The sequence below is a fragment of the Lodderomyces beijingensis genome (genome assembly GCF_963989305.1).
Source record: "Lodderomyces beijingensis strain CBS 14171 genome assembly, chromosome: 6".
Taxonomy (NCBI): domain Eukaryota; kingdom Fungi; phylum Ascomycota; class Pichiomycetes; order Serinales; family Debaryomycetaceae; genus Lodderomyces; species Lodderomyces beijingensis.
The window spans coordinates 1,072,668-1,089,239 of NC_089975.1; the positions used below are offsets into that span (position 1 = coordinate 1,072,668).

At 48.0% G+C, this 16,572-nt stretch overlaps 10 protein-coding genes across 10 annotated transcripts; 4 read left to right on the plus strand and 6 right to left on the minus strand. All coding sequences in view use genetic code 12, as the record gives it.

Annotated features, from left to right (window-relative positions):
• Nucleotides 1–130: 130 nt before the first annotated feature.
• Nucleotides 131–1,210, plus strand: LODBEIA_P51660 (uncharacterized protein; the record flags this gene model as incomplete). Its single annotated transcript, XM_066975468.1, has 1 exon — nt 131–1,210. The coding sequence occupies one exon, from the start codon at nt 131–133 to the stop codon at nt 1,208–1,210; it is 1,080 nt and encodes a 359-aa protein (XP_066832104.1).
• Nucleotides 1,211–1,780: 570 nt separating this feature from the next.
• LODBEIA_P51670 (uncharacterized protein) lies at nt 1,781–2,584 on the minus strand (the record flags this gene model as incomplete). Its single annotated transcript, XM_066975469.1, has 1 exon — nt 1,781–2,584. The coding sequence occupies one exon, from the start codon at nt 2,582–2,584 to the stop codon at nt 1,781–1,783; it is 804 nt and encodes a 267-aa protein (XP_066832105.1).
• An 896-nt stretch (nt 2,585–3,480) lies between these two features.
• LODBEIA_P51680 (uncharacterized protein) lies at nt 3,481–4,677 on the minus strand (the record flags this gene model as incomplete). The annotated part of the gene is made up of 1 exon (XM_066975470.1): nt 3,481–4,677. One exon carries the CDS (start codon nt 4,675–4,677, stop codon nt 3,481–3,483), a length of 1,197 nt encoding a protein of 398 aa, XP_066832106.1.
• A 302-nt stretch (nt 4,678–4,979) lies between these two features.
• LODBEIA_P51690 (uncharacterized protein) lies at nt 4,980–6,299 on the minus strand (the record flags this gene model as incomplete). The annotated part of the gene is made up of 1 exon (XM_066975471.1): nt 4,980–6,299. One exon carries the CDS (start codon nt 6,297–6,299, stop codon nt 4,980–4,982), a length of 1,320 nt encoding a protein of 439 aa, XP_066832107.1.
• A 267-nt stretch (nt 6,300–6,566) lies between these two features.
• On the plus strand, nt 6,567–7,850 carry LODBEIA_P51700 (uncharacterized protein; the record flags this gene model as incomplete). The annotated part of the gene is made up of 1 exon (XM_066975473.1): nt 6,567–7,850. One exon carries the CDS (start codon nt 6,567–6,569, stop codon nt 7,848–7,850), a length of 1,284 nt encoding a protein of 427 aa, XP_066832108.1.
• A 60-nt stretch (nt 7,851–7,910) lies between these two features.
• Nucleotides 7,911–10,241, minus strand: LODBEIA_P51710 (uncharacterized protein; the record flags this gene model as incomplete). The annotated part of the gene is made up of 1 exon (XM_066975474.1): nt 7,911–10,241. The coding sequence occupies one exon, from the start codon at nt 10,239–10,241 to the stop codon at nt 7,911–7,913; it is 2,331 nt and encodes a 776-aa protein (XP_066832109.1).
• Nucleotides 10,242–10,573: 332 nt separating this feature from the next.
• On the minus strand, nt 10,574–11,596 carry LODBEIA_P51720 (uncharacterized protein; the record flags this gene model as incomplete). The annotated part of the gene is made up of 1 exon (XM_066975475.1): nt 10,574–11,596. One exon carries the CDS (start codon nt 11,594–11,596, stop codon nt 10,574–10,576), a length of 1,023 nt encoding a protein of 340 aa, XP_066832110.1.
• Nucleotides 11,597–12,098: 502 nt separating this feature from the next.
• LODBEIA_P51730 (uncharacterized protein) lies at nt 12,099–13,724 on the plus strand (the record flags this gene model as incomplete). The annotated part of the gene is made up of 1 exon (XM_066975476.1): nt 12,099–13,724. The coding sequence occupies one exon, from the start codon at nt 12,099–12,101 to the stop codon at nt 13,722–13,724; it is 1,626 nt and encodes a 541-aa protein (XP_066832111.1).
• Nucleotides 13,725–13,784: 60 nt separating this feature from the next.
• LODBEIA_P51740 (uncharacterized protein) lies at nt 13,785–15,308 on the minus strand (the record flags this gene model as incomplete). The annotated part of the gene is made up of 1 exon (XM_066975477.1): nt 13,785–15,308. One exon carries the CDS (start codon nt 15,306–15,308, stop codon nt 13,785–13,787), a length of 1,524 nt encoding a protein of 507 aa, XP_066832112.1.
• A 281-nt stretch (nt 15,309–15,589) lies between these two features.
• Nucleotides 15,590–16,483, plus strand: LODBEIA_P51750 (uncharacterized protein; the record flags this gene model as incomplete). The annotated part of the gene is made up of 1 exon (XM_066975478.1): nt 15,590–16,483. The coding sequence occupies one exon, from the start codon at nt 15,590–15,592 to the stop codon at nt 16,481–16,483; it is 894 nt and encodes a 297-aa protein (XP_066832113.1).
• Between the last annotated feature and the right edge of the window lie 89 nt (nt 16,484–16,572).

The window sequence follows — 16,572 nt, forward strand, 5'->3', positions numbered from 1 at the left end:
ACGGCTCGCGATGATGAAGCGATGGAGTGAATCGATAAACTCCAAACTTTGACTTGCGAGTTGCGAATTTTGAATTGCGCTGGTTGTTTATTTCCCAATTTTTGCTACACACAGATCAAGATTCATCGCCATGGAAGTAGCGGACGTAATAAGCGTAACAAGGCCTGCACCAAGGGCCGATTTTGCAGAGGAGGAGGAGGATCTAGAAGATGTGGAAGATGTGGAAATGAACGACAACGACGAGGACCAGGACGATCACTACCAGAGCCATGAGAGACATGCTTTATCGCAGCACGCCATCGTCACCCCGGGAGAGCTAATCACCGAGGACCCGATCTGGATGAAAGGGCACGGCACCTACTTCATCAACGACAAGACCTACAGCTCAGTCGTGGGGAAGATCTCGCGAGTCAACCGTCTCCTCAGCGTGAACGCCATCCGCGGCAAATACAGCCCCGAGACGGGGGACCATGTGGTGGGGCGAATCACCGAAGTCGCCAACAAGAGATGGAAGGTCGACATCGGCACCAAGCAGGACGCCGTGCTAATGTTGGGTTCGGTCAATTTGCCCGGCGGGATACTTCGTCGGAAATCGGAGTCGGACGAGTTGCAAATGCGGAATTTCCTCAAAGAGGGGGACTTGCTCAACTGCGAAGTGCAGACGATCTTCAACAACGGCATCGCTTCCTTACATACTCGTTCGCTCAAATACGGCAAGTTGCGCAACGGGATATTCGTCAAGGTGCCCGCTTCGCTCATTGTCAAATCCAAGAACCACGCGCACGACTTGCCGGGCAACGTGTCGGTGATCATCGGCGTCAACGGATACATCTGGCTCTACAAGACCGGCGCCATCAAAAAGACGCCTCAAACCAACGTGAATTCTACCGGCTCGAAACTCGCTCAAGCGGGCAAGGATTATGCGCCGGGACAAGCGTCCGTTTCCATCACGAGACTAGAAGAAGAGAGTTCATGGGAGATTTATAGCGACAAGAACGAGGAGATCAATCTAGCGACGAGGAACAACATTGCGCGGTACTACAACGTGATCAAGTGTTTGGCGTTTGGCGAGTTGGGCATCACTGAGCAGCGGATCGTGATGGGGTACGAGGCCAGCTTGGCCTATGCCAACGCGGGCAGTTTGATCGACGCCGAGGCCATGGAACTGTTGTGTCGCGAGGTCTTGAACAGCGAGAAGATGAGAGGTTAAAGCGGGTCAGGCTCTGGTCCCCAAAACTTGATACGATACAACTATGGTATATAGATAATGGAAACCAAATGCGGAAATGTGAACCGCAGCCTCATGTCGTGAGAATAGCAGACCCCGTGTCGCGACAAACACATCACGTGAGAACCATAAAGCGGCTCGCGCCGCACACGCACGTGCCGGTTGGGTCTCGTGATTTTTGACACGTTGACATTATTACATCACGGAGCAGTTATAATTCTAGCGTTATTATATACCTTCAACCACGTTGTAGACCCACATGCGATGCGGAACCTGACCTTATCTCAAGAGCAGAGTTGGTGGATCCAGGGCGCTGGTCTTTTCTTCAGAGTCCGGAACTGGAGATTTGCCAATTGCAATTTTTTTTTTTTTTAACAAGTATACAGTATAGGCGTGGAGTCTAGTGTTCCAAGGTCCATTGAAAAAGCGTACCATTGAGGATTACAAGTTTTTTTTTGAAAATTAATGATTGTAAAATTAATAATTAAATGCCAAATTTTCTTTTTTGTTCAAGTCTATAACGTATCACGCCCAACAACAGCCACGGCGCCTTCATACAACGTTTTTCCGTCTTAAATAACACTGGAAATAGATCAACTGAACCACACCAGCTATAAATATGGTCCAGCATAGCACGATGCTGATCAAAGTGTACCCGGTAAAGATTTCTTCGTTTGTATCTCGCAACTTGAACTCCTGCTCTAGTAGCTCTTGGGTAGTTTCGTACAGCTTGACGAGTTTCTCGACAATGTTGTCCAAGTCCAACTGCACCATGTTCATCTTGACGTCGAACCCCTTTTCGTCGACCTCGCCTTTGTTGTCGTTCTCGCTTCTCATGTAGCTGAAATACTGCTTATAGATGCCGTAGTCGGTGACTTGAATGTCATTCTTGATGTTGACCAGCACCTGGAACTCAAATGCCCGCGGCTGGAAGGACCACGAGAGGTCGTTGTAGAGATTGTCAAAACACACGTGGACGAGCCCGCTTCGCTCGTCCAGCTTCGACACAATGAGCTCCAACTTGCGGTTGAACTTGCCCAAGTTGAGCTGGTTGAGCAAGACATTGCCGCGGTTGTCCAACACGAGCAAATTCAACTCCTGCGAGGGCAAGTTGGCCACCTCCGAGATGGTCAAGAAGATGATATCTCGCACCGCCGTCTCGTAGCTGACGCAGTTGTGGAGATTCGACAACGAGCTTTTCTGGTTGTGGTTCTTGGCGATGTTTTTGAGGGGCTCGATTTGAACTCCTATCGCACAAACCCGCGGTGGCTGTAGTAGTAGGAGCAACAAGGGGAAGTGGAAGATGCAATATAAACGCTGGAGCGAGGCTCTCGTTCGTAGCAGGCCAAAGCGCATAATCTCGTGATATTTCTAATTTATCTAGGTAGGGGGGGGGTATGAAAGAGTGTGAGTGTCAAATATAGATGCCTAGCAGTGAAGCTGAGTTGAGTTGACTGGAGTGAGTGAATGTAGCTGCGAGTCTCTTCCTAAACGTGAACCTCTCTAAGACCAGTTGTGGTTACTGCCACTGGTATATTTATCTATATGTATATGTGTATCCACCCGAGTGGTGTGTGTTCTGGAGCTTCTTCTTCACACACTGCAACAAAAAAGAAAGGGAAAAAAAATAAAGAAAAAAAGGCGAGCCCACCGCCCCGTTGTTGCTGGGCGCTCCTGGCGAGACCCACCGCGACGGTACCGCGACAGTACCGCGACAGCACCGCGAATCGCCGCCAATCGCCGCGAGAGGTGGCGCGAGACGCCGCGAGAGGAGACGCGAGACGCCGGCGAGCCTCGCCACGACTGAGGCCGTGCACTCGCTACGGAGTTTTCCGTAGCGAGTGCACGTGACCAGTTTTCGAACAAGCCACGGCACCCACTATCGCCAACCTCCAACTCCAGCTCTACTTCAACCTCTAACTCCAACTCTTCCTCCAAACATGCCTCGTAATTACGCTGGCACAAGTGGCTTCTTTGGCCGTGCTGGTTTGCTTCTCTCTTCTCAAAAACGACTAAAACGCCACTCCTTTCCAAGCAACAACAACGACGCCACCACCACCAACAATGGCAATGTGTCCGCTACTAAATTGATTGTAAAAAAACAACAAAAAGATCAACAACAACAAGACACGGTATAATTCCGAGTGTATACGTGTGTCTTATTGCGTGTTCTTTTCCGTTCCTCGTATACTTGCTAGACCTAGACGTTTCCTATTTACAGACACACACATGTACCCCTCTTTAGCGGGGACTCAGCTACTACTACTACTGCTACTGCTACTGCCACTGTCACCAGTGTCCAGCAACAAATCCTCTAACCGTTGTTGGTACTCAACTTCTGCAACGCGGTTGATGATCTCCATGAGCCGCAGGCCCAGCATGCACCCGTCGATATCGTGCAAACTGAACCCGCATCGGTGGTCCGTGATGCGGTTCTGCGGCCAATTGTAAGTGCGGATCTTGTCGCTGCGGTCGGTCGAGCTGACCTGCAGCGTGCGCATCTGCTTCTGCTTGTTCATCTCCTCCACGCGCTCCTTCTCCGCCAACCTGGCCCGCAAGATGGCAAAGGCCTTGGCCTTGTTCTGCGGCTGGCTGCGCTCGTCCTGCTGCACCACCTGGATCCCCGTGGGCAAATGCACCACGCGCACGGCGCTGTCGGTGGTGTTGACGTGCTGGCCGCCCTTTCCCCCAGCACGCATGGTGTCGACGCGGATCTCCCCCGGCGCAAACTGCATCTCGTCGTCTTTCAAGCTCGACTCGGTCCCCTCGCTTAGCTGCGGCAAGACCACCACCGCCGAAGTCGAGGTGTGGATGCGCCCCTTGGACTCCGTGCTGGGGATCCGCTGGACTCGATGCACGCCGCTCTCGTGTCTCAAGATATCGAAGCTTCCACCGTGGGTCACGCTTAGAATGCACTCGTTGACGTACCCCAGCGACGAAGTCGCGCGGCTGACAATCTCGTACTTCCACTTGTTGACGACGCAGAAATTGATGTACATCTGCATCAAGTCGTCCGTGAACAAACTGGCTTCGCTGCCGCCGATCCCGGGCCGCAACTCGACGATGCACCCTTTCTCGGCGTACTTCACGCGCGGGAGTAGATTCGTGCTCAATTCCTTCGTGAGCAGCGTGTATCGCGGTATCATCAGTGCTAGTTCCTCCTGCGCGTCTTCGAGTAGTTCGGGCTCGCGGATCGAGGCCAACTCCACAATCTCCTGCTTGAGCTGCAGAAACTGGTTAAACTTGTCGAGGATATGCGATATTCGGTCGTATTTCTCCTGTAGTTCTGCATCGTATGTCTCTAGTTGAGCTTGAAGCTGATGCTGTTGTTTGGTAAGGTCCTGCGCTCGTTGGATTAGGAGTGGGTGGAGCTGCGGAAGCGATTCTACACTTGCTGCTGTAGTCAAGTTTCTTCCTAGTCGAAATGCAAGTGGGAATACTCTAAACATGTCAGGGGAGCTAACTCAACTTGATTGACCCTGTCGTGGTTCACTTGATCGTGAAAAAGAGGATGAAAAAAAAATCGTGTGGGAGATGTTGAAAAAAAAAACAAACAATTAAGCGGTCGTTAAAATGCGCCACCTAATAAAAACATGTCGAAAAGTTCACTATTCTATATACAAGAGAGGGGGGGGGGGGGTTGAGTTGGCTCTCATTTTTTGATCATCTCGTTCCGTCTTCCAAACAATTTATCCAAAAACGGCTTTTCATTCTGATTTGGGCGGGGGGGGGGGGGGGGGGAAGTTGGCTCTCATTTTTTGATCGGCTCGTTCCGTCTTCCAAACAATTTATCCAAAAACGGCTTTTCATCCTGATTTTTGGGATCCTCAGGTCTCTTCAACACGAGCATCCAAGTGGTGCTCAAATGAGCTCGCTTCTCCTGCGTGATATCCAAACCCGCTTCATCCACCAACTCACCAATGTCCAAGTTCCATCTGCACTTCCAAGTCTCCCATCTTTTCTTGCTTCTGAAATCCAAGTGGTTATTCATAAACTGCCACTTTGACCGTCCATGCTCCAACAAGATGATCCTCCCACCGGGCTTGAGCAAGCTTGCCATGTTCTGCAACACGCGCACGGGGTCTTCATGACAACAAAGTCCAAATGCTTCAATGATAGTATCGTATTTGAGACTCTGGTCGTCTCCCGCCATCTCCAAAAGATCTTCAGCTTTGCCCTTGGTGAAGGCAACTTTTTTAAAATGCGGAAACGCGTTGTGGAACTTGTCCTTGGTTATCTCCACCATATTCTGCGACGAGTCGAGAAACGTGTACGACTTGACCTTGTCGATGTAGGACGAAAGATAGGGGATATTTCGACCAGTACCGCACGCAATTTCCAAGACATCGCCCTTGATGTGTGACATCAACCATCTTCTCTTGCCGCCCATCAAGATGCCCCTTTCTTCCCATTTCACGGCATCGTCGTACTCCTTGGCCTTGGCATCGTAAAAATCAGTGGTATCCTCGGCTTGCATCACCGACGTGTTGTCTCCATTACGCGCATAGTCCAACTCCAGCTCCAACGACAGCCCACTGGTACCATCGTTAGCACGCTCGTCGATCTTCGCCTTGTCCAACACAGGTGCCGCGGCTTTTTTCGTCCACCTGTGCTGTTTCAGATACCAGTCTTCCAACTCCTGTGGAGAGGGATTAAACATTTCACCATTAAAGAAATTTTTCCTCCTAAACTCCTTCCTCATCAATTGGTAAAGCTTGTACTTTTTTCTCTCCAATGGACGCAACTTGTCTCCATGACTCAACGACTTGAGCGCCAAGTACTCATATTCACTCAACGACGAGGGGTCCTCCGCGTATTTCTTGTTGATATGAGCAAGCTGTTTATCCTCATGGTACCGGTCGCGCATGTAAAAGTACAACGGCACAAAGGACACCACAATCGCGGAAAGGTATATCTTGGGCATGGTCTTGTCTTGGAAGTAGCGTGACTGGGTATATTCCACGAGCCGACGGAACCTGGACTGCGGTTTGGGCTTTGCCGCGGCGTAGAACCGGACAAAGTTTAGCGTCCCACCCGCCCGTGTAAGCGGTAGTAGCCGATTCGCCATCATTGTCTTAGTCCTTCCCTTCTCAAAAGGTGGTTGGGGGGGTCCTTTTTTGAAGCAAGAGCTCTTGGATGGTGCCTTCTTGGTGGTGGTGGTGGTGGTGAAAAATTAACCCGTCCATGGCCCCATGTGGTAGCGCCGGTTTTTCTTTATTTCTTCAACACTCCGACAACCACCTCTTTCAGTTGATGGCAAAACCTCCAGGTGCCGAACCAAAGAAACTCCCCAGAACAAGCTATCCACGGGTGAAGAAAGAGAGCTGCCAAAAAGACAATGCTGGATTCTTTACTTGCAGAGGCAAGAGACGCCGCCGGCAAAAAAGACTGCGACGGGGCCATTTTGAAATACAGCCAAATACTCGAAGAAGCCAAAAACAAGTCGAGCTCAACACCCACGAGCAAGCAACTCCAGACTCAAGAAAGCGCAATTTTGGAATTGGGCAAAGTGTTCAAGACTCTCGACCAGCCCTCGCGCCTTGCACAACTAATAGCAGAATCAAGAGACCTCTTGGGCAAATTCGCCAAGTCGAAAACGGCCAAGATTGTCAGGACTTTGATTGAAGATTTCGACAATTTAACCAATGCGTTGGATATCCAAATCCAGGCCACGAGAGACTCGATCGACTGGGCGGTAGAGTCCAAGTTGTCATTCTTGAGGCAGAATTTGCAATTGAAGTTGAGCGAGTTGTTATATCAAAAGCACCAATATCACGAGGCATTAAAGTACATCAATGACTTGCTTAGAGAATACAAAAAGCTAGATGACAAGTCGTCGCTCGTTGAAGTTCAATTATTGGAGAGTAAAGTTTACCACGCATTGAGAAACATTGCCAAGGCAAAAGCCGCTTTAACCAGTGCTAGAACCTCAGCGAATTCAATCTACTGCCCCACGGTTTTGCAAGCAGAGTTGGATTGCCAAAGTGGAGTCTTGAACATGGAAGATAAGGATTACAAGACGGCTTTTTCCTATTTCTACGAGAGTTTTGAAGGCTTCAACTCGCAACTGCTGGAAGAAGGCAGCAAGACGTCAATCAAAGTGTTGAAGTACATGCTCCTTTCCAAAATCATGTTGAACTTGATCGACGATGTCAATAACATCTTGAAAAACAAAAACGTGTTGCAGTACCAGTCGCGGGAGATTGACGCCATGAAAGCCATTGCAGTGGCCTACTCCAACAGATCGCTTAAGGAGTTCGAACACAGCTTGATTGCCTATCAACTGGAGTTGAAAAGCGACGAAATCATCAAGAACCACTTCAACTCGTTATACGATCAGTTGTTGCAAGTTAACTTATTGAAAATCATCGAGTCCTACGAGTGCGTCGAGTTGGACCACATTGCCAAAGTCATTGGCTTGAACGTGAAGCAAGTTGAGGGCAAATTGTCCCAGATGATCTTGGACAAGATCTTTTATGGTGTCTTGGACCAAGGCAACGGATGGCTTGTAATCTACGACGAACCAAAGAAGGATGCCTCCTACGAGGCCTCGTTGGACTTGATCAAGAACTTGTCGGGTGTCGTTGATTTATTGTACGAAAAAGCCAGTGCTCTAAATTAACTAGAATCTATATCCATCTCTGAAAAAAAAAAATGATATAATTATAATACATTTTCCCAGCTATAAGCAATATACTCCTTGCATTCCTCGTTCGCAGGCGTTGATGGATAGACCAGCCACTTTCGATAGAAACTCATCGAGTCTGTTGGTTTCCGTAAAGCAGCGCAAGAAGTCATTGGATGTGTCATTAGCCACGAGATGGACCAATTTGTACGCATCTTTCACATAGTTCCAGCTTGTGTGTCTCGCATTCTGGTAGATTGAAATCAACTCCATGATGAGGTACGGCACGTAGATGGTTCGCAACTCTTGCAAGATGGGGTCTGTCTTTTCCACGTCGAGCAACCACGTCGCCAAGAGCGTGTGCAATGTTTTCCCCGTCTGGCGTATCGTTGACTCCGCTGGTTGCTGTTCGTTTCTAACTTGTCCAATTTGTCTGCACTCGTAAATTCCGTTCAACCCCTTGACGAAATTCAGGTAGTTCAACAACTCTTTCCTCTGCTCGTCACTGACCACTACCTCGTCTACATCAACACCTTCACCTCCATCACCTCCTTCTTCGCTCTCTTTGCTTCTACCTAGTTTGGCCAAATCAAACTCTGAAATCAAGTGATTGAAATCCTTGCCCCTTGCAAAACTCCTCAACGCCTGGAGCTTACCCACCAGCAAGAAACGGCGAATCACCGCAAGTGTCGCAGCAATGGCATCGTCCCACATTTCATTCTCATAAAACCACTCAACGGAATTGCTGAGCTTCAAATCAACGTCGTCCACCCCGATAAACTCGTCGTCGTCCGTAACTGTGATGCTTTGTCCTGGCGAAACAGTATAGTGCGACGCAGTCTCCTCCATTACCCTTTCAACGGTTCTTCGGAGAACATTGACTAGTTTATCGCGCTCAACATTGTCGACTACAATCATGTCATCGTCATCCACCACCGGCTGAGCTATCCTCTTGGCAATTTCAAGTTGTCGTTGTCTTTGGCTCTTGTCCGTTATCGACGAAAGGATCAACGAATAGACTTCTCTTGCGTCCTTCTCGTCGGGTATAAACGACAAGTAGAGCGGAATCAAGTCGGTTTGGTTATTCTCGGCCAATTTCGATACGTATAGCGTGATCAACGCGTTCAATTGTTCCGTGTGTCTCACGGGTCTGATCATGGCTAAAAATATCGAAAGATGCGTCACGATCCTGACGATATTGTCATCGGTGTCGTCGTTGACGTTGCGTATAATCGAGTCTAGCTCTTCGATTATAACCGAAGCCGTAATGATTCGAATGGGATGTCGACTCTCTTCGGCGGCTTTGGTGGCCCCCGAGCTCGATATCGCATTCAAGATTCCCTTGATGGATTGTGTTTGTGGTCGCGGTGGAGTAAGGTCAACAAACTCATGCGATTTAGATTTCCTCAACAAGCTGTAAGTCAAAAGCTGACGAACTAGAATGTTCATGTACTCTTCATAAGAGGCAGATGCAGCCATCTTGAGGTTCTCGCTAACGTCGCCTCCACTCAAATAAGTATAAATCATTTTTTCATAAAGATCCAAATCGGGATTCTTGGATAGTTTGTAAACCAATTTCGTCCAAAGTGACCGATCGAATTTTCCTCTCTTTTTTCCTTCTTCTTCTTCTTCCTCTGGTTCTTCTTCCTCAGACTCAATAGCACCCAGAAGTATTATAGCCAAGGTATGGTTACCCGTTTCGTTCGCGTATTCAATCGCGTCATGATACTCTCCCAACAAAACAAGTTGATAAATCTTTTGACAATTCTTGGAATCAACCTCGGCATCCTCCAGCTCAATCTCCTTGTGCTGCCGCAAGGGAGCATCAACATCAACCTCGCTAACGAGATTGGGGTTTGTCGGATTGCCAGCCAAGGCAGCATAATTAATTGTCTCTGCGCTCATCCTAGTATAGCTCCACTTACTCCGAAGCTTCAAATCGTCCTCTCCTTCTTCTCCTTCTCCCCTTGGCTCTTCTTCGCTCCCAGACCTTGAATTGAACTGCAACCAATCCAACAATACGAGAAGCTCGCCAATTTCCCTCTCCTGTCCGAATATTTCTTCTTCCTGAGCAAAGACTCTATAGCTGTACAAATTCTCCACCAACCTCCACAATTTGGTTTCTAAATCCCAGTAGACAAAATCCTCGTTGGTGGATATATCCGCAGCCACCATCAGGTCCTCAAAGTTGCTTGCAACAAAAGAGTAGGCTTCGTCTGCCGTGATTTGGGAAAATTGTCGCACGAAATCAAATGCCGTGGGCTTGCCGAGGTCATCACCGTCCAAAGATGGTGAGGTTCGATTTAGCGATAACTTGAAATTTTCCAACGCCTTGGCGAATTGCACTTCCACACTCGCTTTGTCATTATACGGCACAAGAGCATCCATTGCAGCTCGGTATACAGTGTCTGTTGGCCTGTGTTGAGGGTTTAGATGTTTGACCTGGGGCGCAAACCTGATGCCATGCTGTTGTTGTTAGAGATGGTGATGATCTTTTCAACCCCAGCGCTACCAAATCGGAATCAAGGATGAAGAGCTCTTGAAACCACCTCCGTGGATCAAGAATGAAGAGAGATGACAGTGAGATGAGCTTTAACCTTTCGAATATATGTGATCTCTGCTCAATATGGAAAGGGCTCCCTATTCCAGAGTTTTTTTTCTTACTTCCTGCGAAGTCTCCATCTTTATTTCCAAACTTCTAGACTAGGTTTGTAAATTCTTTATTCAGTGACAACGTCAAGGTTGCGGGAATCTCGCACCAAGAGGGCAGTCAGACCGTTACTGTCAATACCTTCACCGACGTGCCGCCATAAATGACCAAAGTCGTTTGTTGAGCTTGCAGGGGTCTTTGGTGTCACTGGAGACAAGACGAGATTAGGTGCAAACCGGCGATCTATGAAGGGGTCGCTTAGTGCAAACGCCGTATCGCCTCCAAGGGTTTCTCCCACAGGTGCGAGCTGGGGATTATCATCGCCGCCACCCGTTTTGTATACTGTTTTTCCTCTTCTTATCGGTGTCGTGGGCGTATGATCCGTGTTGAAATGATCGTCGTGCTGCAGCTTTGTGTTTCCCTGCTTTGCCACAATGCTATCGGCAACATCTGCCAGCTCTTGTCTCTTTGATTGATCCAGCTCCATTTGTTGTTTCTTCAAATTCTCATTTTCACGCTGTAAGCTCTCATTCTTCAGTAGCAAGTCCTCGTTGCGGAGTTGTAGATTGTCTACTTGACTTTGCAACACCTGCATTTTGGCTTCCAGACTCACTTTCGATTCAAAAGCAGCGCCAATCTCCAACCTTTGCGATTCCAACTTCTTATCAAGCTCGGCGATTTTATCCTTGTGGGTCTTGGTCATCTTGGCTATCATGCGGTCCTTAGCCTTGCTTTCCGCTTCAACCAGCTTCAACTTGTCTTCCAACCCCGCATACTTTGAATCCAGCTCTCGTTGCTGCCTCTGCCGCTCGGCAACTTCAATTTCCAAACTCTTCTCCACTTGTCGTAGGTCCTTCTGCCAACCGCGGTATTCCAGAAGTTGACGGTCTCTGAGGTCTTCCACTTCGTCTCGCCAGTCGTACTCCTTCTGCCTCATAATCTGCTCCAATTCTTGAATCCTGCTCCTTAGTCGCCTGACCTCGGCCCTATGGTCAACACCACTTTCCTCTTCTAGAAGATCAGTTTTGGAAGCTTCCTTCACGAGCGCCGGATAGGAGCTCTGCGCGGTGTATTTTCTTGCCAGCGCCGGCATGCTTTGAGGGTTTCGTTTCGCATACTCTTGAAGCCTCATCCGAAGGGTTTCATACCGTCGCTTGTGGTTTTCAGAGCAAATACCCGGATCCAGCGACACTGGCTTCTCATCCATCGCGTAGTTTGGTGATTTTGCCGGCTCCTCGAAGCGTAAATTTTTATACCCTCCGCGATGAACCATGGACTATTCTGTTCTGGACCCCTTCCCTTCTTTAAATCAGCATTAAAGGGGGCAATCACTAACGATTTCTTTGCAAAGAGATACAACTGGAGTTGGTGATACTTGCAAGCAAATTTGGAGGTAAGCGCTCTTTCTCGAGAATAAAGAACGGAAATAAAACATCAAGAAATCAACACACGCGTGTGCTATCTACGTATACAACGAGGACCCTCAAGAATCACCACCATCGGTTTTGAAGAAAACAGATAGATATATAACTACATAAGACGGGAGCAGGTTGCCCGGTTCAACTAGTTTTTGGTTTTTTTTTTTTGTTCAAAGCATGGCACCCAAGAGACTAGTGCGGAAGCAGTCAGTAATCACCAAAATCAAGGCCTTCCCGTTTGATTTCTACTTGTATCTCAATGAAATCAGGTTATCGATAGACTGGGACGATTATGCACCGACATTGGGGTTGCCATTTGGCATTTCGGCCATTGCTGCTTCGGTTTTGACGCAGTCCGTTCTACACTATTATACTTCCATTAATAGCCGATCAAAGAATGCCCTTTTCAAGTCGAATCATGTCCAGTACGAGAGCATCAAGAACTCCCTAGTTCCGTTCGATAAGAATGTAGGTATAAAGGCCCGGCGTTTCCCCGATTTCCAGAATGACTTGCCCACAACCACTACATTTGTATGGACGTTGAATGTCTTGCAAGGCGTCATTATTCTACTCTCGATTGTCAATACAATTTGGATTTTCACGGGAAGCAGAAGTTACCAGCTTCTCTATTGCAAGCATAAACCAAAATACAAATCGGCGGTTCACCCCGCTAGTCAGGAGTCATTTCTTTTTGTGACTATATATTTTTTGTTCAAGTTGTTTTCAAGCCAAAGTGAGAGCGAAGGAGAAGACGAAGAGGATGCTGCTCAAGATGCCAATGGAACCACGGAATTGAACGACGAGGAGTACTGGGAGTTGAAAGTGTGGCAGCCCTCGAAATTCTGTTTGAGCATATTTGTAGGGTTGAACCCCATCAGCAGTTACATAAGCTACAACTACACGTCGAAATGCTCATCGCTAAGCATCATTATTCTCATAGCCATGATCTCGGCTTTGAACTATAAGTTGATTGACAGTTTTCTAAACTTGATCGACGATAAGCAAATCGTATACCTGGAAATGTTTTCAGAGTTCAACAACAAATACGTCAAACCCAAGACCAACATTTTGAAAAAGGATGCCCTGGTGGACGCAACCCAGGGCCCCGATAGCCTTTCATCTGTTCTAGTCAATCGCAAACCTTATACGTTTACCAAGCTGCGGGCATTCACTACCCACGATGCAAAAGGTCACGCCGTGACCGAATACGTCGAGCCACCAGCTGACGGGGAAAATTTGGGTCAGGGCCAGGGCCAACAGGCAAGTTTCTTACCACCATCTCCATCGCGAGTGCCGGATCCGAGAACAAGTCGTTTACTGAGCAGATTTCCTAGTCGCCGGTCGAGTGTTTTCAATCACGAACCGAATTATTCAGTACCACCATCGTATCCTTTCCATCCTCAGCACCATGATAACCACCACCATTATAGGTCATCCACGCCATATGAAAACGCAAATATACACCCCGACTTGATGCGTTCGGGCCCCTTCCCCAGATTGCCCCAATCCTCCGAGGGCACGACTTTTTATCCATACAACAACTACCCAGCGAGGGAGAGTCCCTCTCACAGGTGCAACTACAGCGCCAGAAACAGTCCGCAACGGTTATCTCCCATGAGACCTAATCTAGAATACGACAGAAGAGGAAGCGCAGACCTTTACGATCAGCACATTTACCACGAGCCACTGGGGATGCGATCTCCTTCGCCCGAGAGAAGCCCCATATATTATAGAAGCCCCTCGCCACGCAGACCTCCAGACTTTAGCAAACAACAACCCCCACCGCCTGGTGCTCCTCGGTGACAGCTGGAACTTTAATTCTACTAATTTAGTAACATTATAATACACGCATCTAAATAGATTCTATAGATCATGGAATCCAAACATGTACTTGGTCAACGATCCCCAGATTCCCAACTTCTGCTGCGGTTCCCCGTTCTTTTCCTCTGTTTTCCTCTTTTTCTCGTTGGGGTCAATAAAGAACTTGGAGCCATCCTTCAAGTCCACGTACGAAGTTCGATTCGCTCCACCTGCAGCCGCAGTCGCGGACGTCGAAGTTGACGTCAAAGTGGAGGTGATTTGTGAAGATGAAGACAGGGGCGGCGTCATGATGCCATTGGCAAGCTTGCCGTCCCTTTTAACTTCTTCCTTGAATGCAGTCTTCAAGGGCGTGGAAAGATTGCCACTTCCAATATCCTCCTTTTCGAAAACCCGCTTCTTTTCTAGCTTTTCTATCACGCTCTTGTGGTAGGGCACAACTCCAAGCAAGTTTCCATTGAAGATGGATCCGTTCTCCTGGAGGGCGTTGAGAGCCGAGTTTGGGTTATCGTAGGTGAATTTAATCCAGCCGGGCCCGGTGGAGATTGGCGCATTCAGCCGCTGTTTCTCGAAATTGACCAACAAGTTGGCGACATCTTTTTGTTCGCCAAAGATTGAATAATCGGTGAACTTCTCAAGCACGGTGCCAAATTGCCTAAAAAACTGGATGATTTGGCTTACGCAGTTTTCAGGATATCCAAATACGATAATCGAAGTCTCGCATTCGTCAGGTTTGGACATTTTCTTGTCTTCATTCACGGCATTTTTTTCCGATTTCTTTTCGTTGGCAACTGCGTCAAACCGCGTGAATAAGTTGTTGAACTCCTTGGGGTTTTTATTCATCAAGTTTGATTGTTCTCGCGAAGGCTCACTTGACTTGATTGAATCTTCATTCAAGTCATAAATGGACGTCATTGGCGGTACATCTCCTGATCCGGCTCCTGCTCCTGCTCCTACAGCACTAGCACCACCACCAGCCAGCTTATCCGTAACCAACGCAGAGTCATCTCCTTGTTGAAAGCTATCGTTCATGGTCTCATCAAATCGGCTGAGGTCTCCACCAAAGGAGTCAAACAAGGCAGTTAAACTCGAGTTGTTTCTATCCAACACGAGGGAGCCCGCTTTCGTTTTGTTCTTGCCAAACGACACGATGTTGAACTGGTCATCGGATACCGTCAAGTTTGAATTCGAGCGTTTTGATTTGGAATTCAGCGCATTTAGCTGGAAATTGTTCTTCTTCTGCGGCACTAGATGGTTAGGTATCACCCGTTTCTTCTGGTTATGTTGAGATTGTAGCCAACTCGGTTGTTGCTGCTGCTGTTGTTTTTGCGGGTCTTGAAAAAGGTATGGCTGAGATTTTGCCGGTTGTTGTTGCTGCTGGAGTTGCTGGAGTTGCTGTTGCTGGAGCTGCGGTTGCAGAAGTTGCTGTTGCAGAAGTTGTTGTTGTTGTTGTTGAAGCGCTTGCTGCTGTTGGTTTTGGCTGGATTGTTGTTGTTGAGTTGGGAATTGTGAGGTGCCAGTTCCGGAAAAAAACTGGTTGGTCGGTTGACGATTGAACAACGTCGACATCTCAATGAGCTTGGATACCTTGGCGTGAGTCTACTGTTGAATGATGGTCTACTGCAAGCCCGATATCTGGAATCACCATCACCATCACCATCACCATCATCGTCGTCGTTGTTCGCCATAATAAAAAATATCAACACTCCACACATGGTAGCGAGACTCCACCAGTGGGCATCCCATTCCATCGTTTGCAATAATTTCACCAAACCTCCACCAGATCCAGCTTCTCCCACCACCGTCAGGCTTTCACAGGTTGTTGCTGGGGGCCCGAGTTGTATTTGAAGATGATATTATCGCCAGCAGAGAAGGACTACTTGTACCAGTCGTTGAGCCAGCCGCAAATCGTCAGACCGGACGCACGAGCAGTCCACCAGTATAGACCGCTAGAGGCTACGACTTCATTTTTGCCAGGCTCAAACGGGTCAGCACGAATAAGACTCTCGGACGGGAGCGAGTGTATTGTGAGCGTAAAGTCGAAAGTCGTCACTAGCGCCAAAAGCGCAAGCACAAGCACCACCGCCAGGCCTCAGTTGATTGACGTTGATATCGATATAGTTGGGATTCGAGATGATTCAAACTACGTCGCCAATCTACGTTACCAGTTGTTGAACTTGCTCCAACAAAACTTCCCGCACGAAGCATTGAGACTCACATCCCGCTACGCCTTCAAGTTGTTCATCGACTGCATAATCATCAGCCATCTGCCCTACCCGCTCGGGCTCATCAGTTTCGCCACGTACTTGGCGTTGAAAACTACCAAATTGCCAGCGCTAATCAGCGACGTCAACGACGAGGAAGTGGCCGAATTGCCCACGTTTTCCGATGACTGGGACAATGCGCAGCTGGTGGAAGAATTGATGCGCGAAAAGCAGCTTGGGTCTAGTTTCCAGCCTCCCATATTGATAACGATTGGCATCATTGGCGACAATCTAATTTTCGACCCGTCGATTGAGGAAGAACAAGTGTTGGAAAATGGAATCATTGTGAGTTTTTACAATGGGAAAGTCATCACTCCCGTCATGAACACGAGTTTCTCAAGTGGTGGGTTCAAGGGGTTCAACAAGAGTTTGATCTTAAAGTCGGTATCGCTATGTAACAAATATTGTCCGCTGATCACCAAAGCGTTGGATACTTTGGTCAACCAGGATGGTGAAGGTGCCGAAGGATCTATATTTTAGGTGAAAAGTTAATGTACTCTATAAAACCCAATCTTCATCCTTCATCGAAATTGAAAATGCATTCTATAATCTCTATCATCTATCATCTA